General features: G+C 46.3%; 3 protein-coding genes across 3 annotated transcripts; 1 reads left to right on the forward strand and 2 right to left on the reverse strand.

Annotated features, from left to right (window-relative positions):
* Window positions 1–311: 311 nt before the first annotated feature.
* On the reverse strand, window positions 312–2,713 carry CCT6 (chaperonin containing TCP1 subunit 6). Its single transcript, XM_017086498.4, has 2 exons — window positions 2,456–2,713; window positions 312–2,050 (listed from the first exon to the last, which is right to left on the reverse strand). The coding sequence occupies exons 1-2, from the start codon at window positions 2,590–2,592 to the stop codon at window positions 586–588; spliced, it is 1,602 nt and encodes a 533-aa protein (XP_016941987.1). The 5' UTR covers window positions 2,593–2,713; the 3' UTR covers window positions 312–585.
* Window positions 2,714–3,169: 456 nt separating this feature from the next.
* On the forward strand, window positions 3,170–7,357 carry LOC108019171 (uncharacterized). The gene is made up of 3 exons (XM_017086931.4): window positions 3,170–4,071; window positions 4,321–4,677; window positions 5,196–7,357. Exons 1-3 carry the CDS (start codon window positions 3,337–3,339, stop codon window positions 6,393–6,395), a joined length of 2,292 nt encoding a protein of 763 aa, XP_016942420.2. The 5' UTR covers window positions 3,170–3,336; the 3' UTR covers window positions 6,396–7,357.
* A 2,138-nt stretch (window positions 7,358–9,495) lies between these two features.
* LOC108018952 (uncharacterized) lies at window positions 9,496–10,531 on the reverse strand. Its single transcript, XM_017086554.4, has one exon. The coding sequence runs from the start codon at window positions 10,360–10,362 to the stop codon at window positions 9,787–9,789; it is 576 nt and encodes a 191-aa protein (XP_016942043.2). The 5' UTR covers window positions 10,363–10,531; the 3' UTR covers window positions 9,496–9,786.
* Between the last annotated feature and the right edge of the window lie 123 nt (window positions 10,532–10,654).

Below are 10,654 nucleotides of genomic sequence, written 5' to 3' on the forward strand. Positions count from 1 at the left end.
ATGTGATGCTATTGCCACATCACTAATGTTAAGCTTAAACTTGTTCTTAACAGAAAGGTTAGAAAACCTTCGTAGCTTAACATTTCTGTTAAAAGGAGAGCGAGAGTCAACCGATTCCATATTAAGGTTCCAAAAATTAAATAATTAATTTTAAGGAATATTTAATAAATTATGGAAATGAATAGATTGGCTGTCAATCATTAGTGGTTGGTTTTTTATTTTAAAAAATACCAATAAAAATTCAAATAAACATTAAAAACATTCCCCAATTTTTTTTATGTGTAGTCCCTTTATTTTAAAGGCATTTTACCTTAAGTTTCAATTTTAGTTTTTATTTTTAAACCAATGGTTTGTAGTAAGTAAACATTAGTTGCAATAAAAATAGAAAATACATTAGCGATAAGTATAGAGCTGTGTATGATTTTATATTTGTTTGTGAATACTTGCAGCCGCAACTATTCCGAGTTCGTGTATTTCCCAATTTTGTGGGTTTATTTTGGTTGTGGTGTTTTAGGAGACGCGGGTTTAAGAGCAGGCGTTGCATTAACTTGGTTAGGGTGAATGAATCGGGTGAAATGGAAGGGTCTAGCCCTTGAGGCTTGTCATGCCCGCACGCATCACCTCGTCGACAAGAAGCAGGTTGCTGGCGATGATGGAGCAGGAGTTGAGGATCTGCTTCTTAACGATGTAGTTGTCGTAGACGCCCAGATCCACGGGCTTCATGGGCTCGCCGGTGGCCAGGTCGAGGCCGACCAGTTCGGGGCTGAGACGATCCTCCACAGTCAGCTTGACGATGGTGTCCTGGGCATCGTAGCCGCTGTTCACGGCCAGGGTCTTGGGAATGACCAGCAAAGCATCGGCGAAGGCCTGCACCGCCAGGCGGGACTTGCCCTTGATGGTCTCCTTGAAGGCGACCAGCTCGTTGTAGGCGCGCACCTCAAATGCACCAGCTCCGGGCACCAGGGCCTTGTCGGCAATGGTGTTGTTAATGGCACGCAGACCGTCCCTGATGGCATCCTTGATCTGGGTGATCGTGTGCTTGTTGGGACCCTTGATCAAGATCGTGACCGACAGCGGGTTCTTGCAGTCCTCCACAAAAGTGTACTTGTTCTCTCCCAGCACATGCTCGTAGACCACGCCGGCGTAGCCCAAGTGCTCCTCCTGCAGATCGTCGAAGGAGTTCATGGCGGTGCCACCGCAGGCCAGGGCCAGACGCTCCATATTACGGCGCTTGGCACGACGCAGGGCCAGGATGCCCTCCTTGGCCAGGGCATCCAGGGAAATGGGGTCGATGCCCTTCTGGTTGATCAAAACGAAGGTCTTCTCGGTCCCATCGCACACAGAGCGCTTCAGATCGATCACCTTCTTCACACGCTGGTCGATGAAGTCACGCTCGGCGCGCACAAAGGCTTCACGCTCCTCGGCGGTCTTGTAGAAGAAGCCCGAGTTGACCTCCGCCTTCTCGTACTCCAGCGAGACGTTGGCCGTAAGAATGTAGGCGTTCTCCAGACGCTTTGGCATATCGGGGTGGCGTGCACCATGGTCCAGGACCAGACCACGCACCAGCTGAGTATCGATATCGGTTTTGTGCTGCATCTCCATCAGCTCCACCATGTGCAGATCGACGGGCTTGGTCTTGTCAGCACTGGCAATGGTCAGAACGGCATCCACACAGACATCGGTGAGCAGATCGGCCAGGGAGGGATGCACCTTGGTCTTCAGGCTCGTGTTGGCCACCTCCACCAGGCTCTTCTTGTTGATCTCCACGGGCACCTTGACCTTCTCGAGCACCTCCAGAGCCTTGTCGCGGGCCTTCTCGAATCCCTCGGTCATGATGCGCGGGTGCAGACCCTCGGACAGATAGATGTCCGCCTGCTTCAGCAGCTCGCCAATGAGCATCACCGTGGTGGTGGTGCCATCGCCGGTGGAGTCATCCTGGGCAGTGCTGGCCCTGGCAATCATGGAGGCAGTGGGATGCTGGATCTGCATCTCGTGGAGCAGCACATTGCCGTCCTTGGTGATCTTGATGTCGCCAGCGCCAGAGACCAACCTGCGAAGTTTCTAGAATTAGTGCATGTTTTGCTTTTTTTCTCTCGCACAGCGCGTGAGTCGCGAGTCACGCCTGTTTCTCTCTTTTTGAATCACTCGGATGTTGATTTACAACTTTGGCTACATTTCTCACTGGAATAGGGCCGCGCAAGCCCACTTTCATTGAAGATTCTTCCCTTAATTAAATAAAAACACCTAAATTTTAAGCTTTTTGGAGTAAACTTGCAACATTCTCTCTCTTTCTCTTGCGATGACGCATGCCGCTAGTTCAGCTCTAACCTCAAACTTGCCGTCGCCGCAGCTGTGGCCAAAATGCATGTTTTTGTGCATATTAACTAGAATTTTAACTAAAACTGCTTATGCAAACTAAAGGGAGCGCTAATAGAGGCTAGATTCATTCACTTACATTTTCACGGTGCCCTTAGGTCCCAAATTGGTGCGCATCACATCCTGCAATCCCTTGGCGGCACTGATGTTGATGGCCAGAGCCTGGGCGGCGCGGGCGAACTCGGCCTTGGGGTTCAGCAAGCTAATGGAAGCCATTGCGTCTCGTAGTTAATCAGATATTTTATTTATTAAGCGAATTTAAGCAAAAAGTCGGCACAAAACGAAACACGCTGAATGAACCGAGAACCGAAAATCAGATGACAGAGTTGCCAGACCAGGCGAGTAACAACTAAGCTCTCCGAAAGATGATATCGATAGGCGAAGTCTGACCGATTTAGATTAGGGGTGTCACTGTAATCTCTTCCAACTAGATTTCAACCATTGTTCAAATCTTGGTGTCTCAAATACCATTCCAGAATAAAGTAGACTATTTAGTCATTGAAAAAACACACTCCTTGTGTTAACTCATTTGTTAAGCTTAGCTTAATTTTGATTATTTAATGCACTTCAATAATCAATTGGTGCTCCCAAATGTTAAGTAATGATAATGATATTACTTCTATAAATATATATACTGTTTCTTTAATTCTGTTAGAAATCCTTCAGTATCTACTAAATGCAAGTTTTCAAAGGACCTTCCCGCCAGAAACGGCTACTTTCCCGCTAGCGAGTACAACAAAACAAACCGGACCTTTAATCGATGGGTGGTCCAGCGCCGATAGCGATAAGCAAACAAAATGCAACCGTGCGCCAACACCAACACCAAAAAATTTTTATTGGCAGGAATAAAGTAAAAATAAAGCAGGATATTCGAGTGCGCCGACCGCAGCGCAGCGAACCAAGAGCCCCAACTGAATCGCGAGCGTGCACCGGACAGGACGAGGATCCGCAGGCGGCGCGATGAGTGTCCTGGCGTATCCACGAACCAACGACGAGGAGATTTTCCGTCACTGCACCAAGGACTGTGGCGTGGTGACGGCCACGGAGGACTTTCAGTACTTCGCCCTGCGATGCATCTTCTGCAGCGAGAAGTTCCTCTACTTCGACTCCTTCATCGGGCACATGCAGACGGTCCATCTGGGCGACAAGTCCGTGGCGAATCCCGCCTCCGCCTCCCGTCACTCCTTCAATCTCGGCGACCCCATGTCCCTGTCCAGTCGCAACGGGGATCTGCCCAACTTTCACGAGATCGAAGACTTAACGGACGCGGACACGGCTCTGCTGGAGCCGCAGATGGTCATCAAACAGGAGCTGCAAGAGCTGCCCTGCAGCGACGATGATGTGGTCGCCGATGAGGATGACGACGATGAGCACCGTCTGCGCGATTCCGATGCCGGCGAGGACGACGATGAGGCCATACTGCCAGAGAGCGATGTACCGGTGGTCAGTTCCAAACCGCGACCGCGCAAAAAGGTCACCAAACAGCGCCAGAGGGATATCTCCAGCGAGGCACTAATCGCCGGCGACGGAGACTCCTCCCTGGACGACTACGGCGATCCGGACAACAGCTACATGGACGACAATTCCGCAGAGTATATGGACTACGGCGGCTTCGATGGCGTTACCCAAAGTGGCTTCGGACCCGAGTCGGACTTCCTCAGCTACGACGAGATGGTGGAGGAGTCTCTGCTGGGGGTAAGCTTGATTTGCATTCAATTTTTACCTAAACAGTAGTTGTATTTTTCTCAAATCTATCAAGAGTTCAATATGAAAAGAGCTAGTTGAACGTAAACTCAAAGCCTATAAACTATTTTCCTTTAACTAGTTTAGTTAAGACTACATAAAAGTTTAGCATTTGAAATCGTATGCATTTCACCCTTAATACCCACCAATGTCCATATACCTATTCTGTAATGATTGTTTTGTTATTTTCCCACCCCTTAGCGCGACCGGGAGGTTACGATGCACATCAAGGACCGCAAGATGATCCAGTTCCTCATACACTCGTATCAGCGCAACCCCTTTCTGTGGGACCACGGCAATGCACAGTTTCGGGATCGCGTGAAGCGCGCCCGCTTCCTCGACTGGATTGTTCTGGAGTTCAAGAGCCGCTTTAACATCTCGCTGGCCAAGGATGCCATCACCCGAAAATGGGACAACCTGCGCACGGTGTACAAGCGGGAGTGCAATCGCATGGCTCTGGAGAAGACCAACATCAGTACGCTGTGGTACTTCAAGGAGCTGCACTTCCTCAACGAGGTGTACAGCTACAACGACAAGATGTCCGATGCGGTTGTAAAGGTTAGTGGTCCTCCCTTGTAATCGATTTTGTTGGCTGGGGGATGAATGGAACGAACGAGAGTCAGCGGATTAATTAACATAAACATGGGAGGCGCCTTCAATAGCAAATTTCCATTGAGATGACGTTCCTTTACTTTTTAAAGTTAAAGAAATAGTATTTTATTCATTGGATATGAAAGTAGAAATCGAATAGTTTATTAGAACAGTTAAGATCAATCTTATTTGATTTTTGGTTTGGTTGTTTCACATGTAGTTAATACTTGTATGAAAATCATTCTTTTGACTTACGTTTCTTTAATAAGCTTAAGAAATATTAACAATCTATGTTTATTTTCAAAGTAATTAATGAATTGATTATCGGGATTTTAAGTTCAATACGCACATTAATAGTAGAGTATCTTTCCCTTACCTCAAAATGCCATCCATAAAATCCTAATCAGAATTTTCAGTGCATGTAAGAAGGGTTTGGAAAAAGGGACTGTCCAATGGCCAACCAATAACTCTCTTCATTCCGGCAGGAAACCTCCTATCGTCGCCGCTTCTCGGCCATTTGGAATGACACCTCCACGGCCAAGCTGCTGAGCATGGTGAAGCGGTACCAGTGCTTCTACAACCGTTTTGATCCGGACTACCGCAGCAAGGAGCGACGCGGCGAGGGACTCCACCAAATGGCCATCGAGCTGCAGCAGCTGATCGACGTGACCACCATTCAGATCTCGAAACGCATCTCCCAGCTGCGCTTCGATTACTCCAAGCAGAAGATGGAGCGCCTCAATAGCGAGCGCCTGGGCAAGAAATTCATCGCGAACTATATCTACTACGATCAGATGCACTTCATGGACGACGATATTCCGCCGTTCAAGTGCCCACACTGTCCGGACATTGTGCAAACACTCAGGGAACTGGACCTCCACATGCTCACCCACCAGCCCAGTTTGGGCGGCGGCTACTACTGCAACATTTGCAGCATTCAGTTCCACAACGCCGAGGAGTTCGATAGTCACAAGCAGTTGCACTTGGGCGGCGTGGCCGAGGTTAAGTTCAATTGCGAACTGTGCACGGCCAGTTTCCGGGAGAAGGCCAACTACGATGAGCACCTGCGGCGGCATAACGAGGAGCTCTTCCTGCCCTCACTGGCGCTCAATCACAGTATCATGGATGGCGGTGCCGGGGATGATGAGATCGCAGCTGAAGACGAGGAATCCAGGGGCAGCGGCAGCCGTCGGAAAAGGACAGGCGGGGCAAAGGCATCCAAGACACCCGAAGACATGGTCGACGATGAGGATCCAATGGGCGGAGGAGCAGATGGTAGTAGCGTTGCCAAGCCCTACGGATGCGAGGTGTGCCGCCGCAGCTTTGCCACGCCGGGCCATCTGAATGCCCATCGCATTGTTCACCAGGATGAGCGGGAGCGGTGCTACAAATGCGACTATCCCCAGTGCAATAAATCGTTTGTGGCGCGCAACAGCCTGTTCGAGCACCTGAAGCAGCACTACAGCAACGAGGAGTTCAAGTGCGACATCTGCGGCAAGACGTTTAAGTCGACCAAGAATCTGCAAAACCATAAGCAGATCCACGACAAGGTCAAGCGCTATGTGTGCCAGATCTGCGGATCAGCGTTCGCCCAAGCGGCCGGTCTATATCTGCACAAGCGTCGGCACAATCGACCCAATGGAGCCGTCGGCGCTGTCGGGCGATCGGGTCGTAGCAGTCTGTGAGATAGGGATTGGGAGAGGGACAAGGACAAGGACTGGCCCAGGGCCAAGAGCCGCGGTCGGGGGCGCGGACGTGGCCGTGGGCGTGGTCGCTATGTCAAATAGTTTTACGCGTAACTGAAACTGCAACTGTAACGTCTTTAAATTGCCAGCAACCCAGGCAGCTTAGTTAGCTTTCTTAATCCTACTTTAAGACTCACTCGATGTTCAGCCCTATTTGCAATTCGATTCGGTTGAAGCTTAGTCTTAATTAAACAGTTTTTAACTTCACAAAACCAAAAGACTTCGCTTTCAATAAGTTTGAAGCCATTTCCTCGTCCGCATGTCAAATTGAAAGTATGTTTTAAACCTGGACAACATATGGTTATCTAGGGTTTAAACCCCACTTTTATTTTAGCATAGTTCCTTGCAATATCATATTTATACCTCTAATCTGATTCCGAATCGAAAACGCGAAACAGGGTCTGTTGTATTATTTTGTTTAACATTTTAGTTCCATGGTAACCTATATTTAATTGTATTTTATATGCAGCCCACTTACCTGTAGTCGTACTTAAGAGCAACAAGTATTTAACAACGCCCATGAATGCAACTTTAGTTCTAAGCAAAATGGCAAACATTTCCTTCCACTTCCCAATGATTCTTGGATAAGTTCAAATAGACAGAGAAAGAGATGGGAAGAGCCGGAAAGAAAGAGAGAGGAGTAGAGCGGTACTTATAGGAATAACAAATACTTAACATTTCAGTGCCAATTTCGAGTTCTGCTCCCCAAGAAAAGATTGTAATTAACCATGTAAGAATTGTAAACATTCCTTCCCGTATCCCAAATGTAAGCGAGTCGAAGCATTCCAGAACTAAGTAATTCATAAAGTATTCTATGTACTAACTATATATATTTATATGCAAACCTAAAAGTGCAGACAACCATTTGCCATTAAACTGACAAACCGAACAGAAAACAGAAATCCAAGCCACTTGAGCCGATAATTAACAGCAATAACACTAAGTTACTAAACAAAGTCTAATGAAACAATTATGTTTAAGTCACTAAAAGCGAAATATACACTCAAATATTATGTACTGCACAGTGCGAGCCGCAGCCATACGGCCACGAAACGCACTGTCCGCGAACGACTGAATCTGTAATACACCACGATGCGAGTTTGGTGCTCGAAAATCGCGCCGCTTCGTCCTGTAATCGCAACCGCAACCGTATTCGTAACCCTATCTTGTAAATATATAACTCGAGCAGGCCGATTAACTATTAACAGCATACACATATGTAGCTATAGCCATGGCAATATAGCATATAGCATACGGAGGAGACGGAGCTTCATTTACGCCTAAGTTCATTTAGCACAATTTCGCGGGCCATCCGGTTGGTTCTGCAGCTTACTCATGCGAAATTAAACAAAATCAAAGACCGCTTATCAAGGTCCGACTTGGTTTCCTTTTCAAATTAGTCGAGCATTCAAACAAATTGTGAAATAGTTAACAGAAACGAGAGGAGTCAACAAAAACAAACAAATTATGAGCCAGAAGGAGATTAATAATCACAAGAATCGTAACAAAAGTGCGCTTCCAGGAGAATCAGGCGGAAAAACGAAAAAAAACACAACCTACAAAAAAGCAAAGAGAAACTCATCCGATAAAAACGAAAGATTAATACAAAGTAGCATTATAATGAGTATTTTAAATCATCAGAAGAAGCGTATTCTAAACATGTAAATTAACTGAGAGATGAAGGAAACAAATCACAATTTTATTTATCCTAGAAATATCAAATGAGATTTTAGTACGATACAATATATACACACGCATATTCGAAGTATTCTCGAATAAATAGGTTTAAATAATTTAAAAACAAAACAAATGCTCTGAGTTTTATTTATCGCCGCAATCCGCTCGAGAACGATGTTTTTGAAGTCTTTCCGGGGGTGTTACCACTTGAATATGCCTCCAAAGATAACCGATGATGACGTCTTTATCAGTAGCATTATCTACACAGTTGTGGTCGCACGTTTGGTGACCATATATCTGTAAAGCTAGACGTTTTACTATATAGATGGACGCTATACCTTGGAATCATCGTGCTTGTTTATACCATTTAAATAATGTATTTTTAATTGTGCTGACGTCAAAAATTGCAATGTCATGCTTAGTTGGGAATTCTCATGTTATGCCTATCTGACACCAAACTAGTTTAATAGAATTTTCATTAAACTATAGTTTTCAAATATTTTAAGCTTGACGATTTACATTTTTTTATTTTTTATCTATTAAAAATTAAAGTAAATGGCATTGCTATGACTTAAAATATTTTTAAAAATGTTATATATGGTCATGACATAAAAGTTCTTAAGATTTTCAAGCTTAGCAAAAATCAATCACTTTCGATAATGGAAATTGTTAAAAACTATGATTTTCCAAAAATTATAATCAAGATTAATGTTGTTTTTGATCCAGTGTGATATGACCAGGCACGTGCCTTTATCTTCTAAAATTCGCTGTTGTTAGCCCATTCGGAGGCATATCTTTCTGGGTTAGCGTCATCGCAAGTGGCTGTTTTTCGGCCCCTTAAGACGTAAAAGCGATCACTCGACATGGGCGTGTATATTTAGGAATATATAGTATATATCACTAAAGTCTAGCGCCATACCTCCCCGTTAAATTTCACCATTGCGTAGAAAAACCGGCAGCGTGCCAATTTTTATTGTTGCGATAATTACCACCCCGGTTGTGTTTTGATCGATCCGATCAATTAGCAACCCGCCACCAAGCCCCCTCGGCTTCTACCCCATTCTGGGGCTCTCCAGATTCGTAGAATTTTGACTGGGCGGGATTTCTAGTTTCGGGTAAACACATTTATCAGCGTCTAGTATACATAAATGCGTATGCGTAGACAGAAAGAAAATTAAATACATATATTCTATATTCTATTATTTGTTCTCTTTAATAACAAATGCTGGTGGTCAAAGACCACAGCTATTTTTTAAATTGAATTATATATGTATATCATCACATTGCTCATCATAGCATTATAAATTTGCTTTCTGTGTACTCCGATAAGATAGCCCGCAGATAAAAAACAGATTAATATAAATATGATTTAACTTTCGAACTGGGCGTTCTTTTAATCACTTTTTTTTAGGCATTACTCACGGCCCTAAACAATCAACAATTACAGTACAATTATTATATACAGCCGGTCGTGCTCGGAGCAGAATGAGGGATTCCGAGATTCCGGTTTGTGTAACTGGGTACATTTGTGGGTGCTTGGGTTCAATGTGCCCCCGTGCCGAGTGTGTCCACCTCAGACACGACCTCAGACAGGCTGACGCGGCACCAGCTTTTTCTCCTGGCCTCTACCGATGCCTAGACTTGACTAGAGTTCCTAGATGAGCTCGCCGTGCTCGTTCACCTTGATCACCCGGACGCGGGCATGGCGGTCGGCTAGCACCTGGTCGATGTTCTTGCTGGTACTGATGCCCGAGCTGATGCTGATGTCGCCATCGCTGCTGGTGAAAAGTCCCAGGTTGTCCTTGATGAGGTGGTCGACGGCACAGCCATCGCACTGCAGGATCACCACGCCGCTGTAGTAGGCCTCCTCGCTGATGGTCTTAGTGTTGCGGGTGTTGCACAGCTTGCAGCGGTACACCAGCTCCATGCGCCGTTGCATGCGACTGAAACGCTTCAGTGTAGTCGGCGACAGGGAGCCATTCGTTTGATTCCCTGACGCAGTGCGTCCCAGGTCAAAGGTCTTGGCCGTAAACTGGCAAGCATCGAGGATGGAGCGCGGTATGGAGAGCGGAGCGGGACGGTTGGCCTTCAGCAGCTGTTCGGGATCGGTGGTCAACGGTACGGCGTCCACAGCCTGCTGCTGCTGGGTGGCGTTGAGGATCGCGTTCTGTCCATTCTGGCGCAAATAGTTGAGCGTTCGCGATGTGAAGATGTTGCGCAATGCGTTCATTTTACGTTGCTATCAGTCTGTGTTGCACATCGGCGTTGCTTCCTTGTTTCTCTCTTGTCGCCCCGCTGCAGTGCGTCCTGAATTCTGGCGCCGCACGTGCTGATTGTTGGGTAGTAACTGCGTTTGTTTTCCACCCCGTTTGGGAAGAAATTGGTCGAATGGGGGCAAGGCAAACAGCTGCTGGCTATCGTTATCGAAACAGTGCTGGCGGTTGGCTGGAGAAGCTAGCTTTTTAACGCTAAAGTTGAGAGCTTGATAATCCGCTACCAAAATCTGATTCTCAAAAAAAACA

Source organism: Drosophila suzukii, chromosome X (genome assembly GCF_043229965.1).
Source record: "Drosophila suzukii chromosome X, CBGP_Dsuzu_IsoJpt1.0, whole genome shotgun sequence".
Lineage (NCBI taxonomy): Eukaryota > Metazoa > Arthropoda > Insecta > Diptera > Drosophilidae > Drosophila > Drosophila suzukii.

Coding starts and splice junctions, on each gene's coding strand:
- CCT6 (XM_017086498.4), bottom strand. CDS start 2,592: ATGGCTTCCATTAGCTTGCTGAACCCCAAGGCCGAGTTCGCCCGCGCC. Junction 2,051..2,455: donor CCTAAGGGCACCGTGAAAAT/GTAAGTGAATGA, acceptor GAAACTTCGCAG/GTTGGTCTCTGGCGCTGGCG.
- LOC108018952 (XM_017086554.4), bottom strand. CDS start 10,362: ATGAACGCATTGCGCAACATCTTCACATCGCGAACGCTCAACTATTTG.
- LOC108019171 (XM_017086931.4), top strand. CDS start 3,337: ATGAGTGTCCTGGCGTATCCACGAACCAACGACGAGGAGATTTTCCGT. Junction 4,072..4,320: donor TGGAGGAGTCTCTGCTGGGG/GTAAGCTTGATT, acceptor CCCACCCCTTAG/CGCGACCGGGAGGTTACGAT. Junction 4,678..5,195: donor TGTCCGATGCGGTTGTAAAG/GTTAGTGGTCCT, acceptor TCATTCCGGCAG/GAAACCTCCTATCGTCGCCG.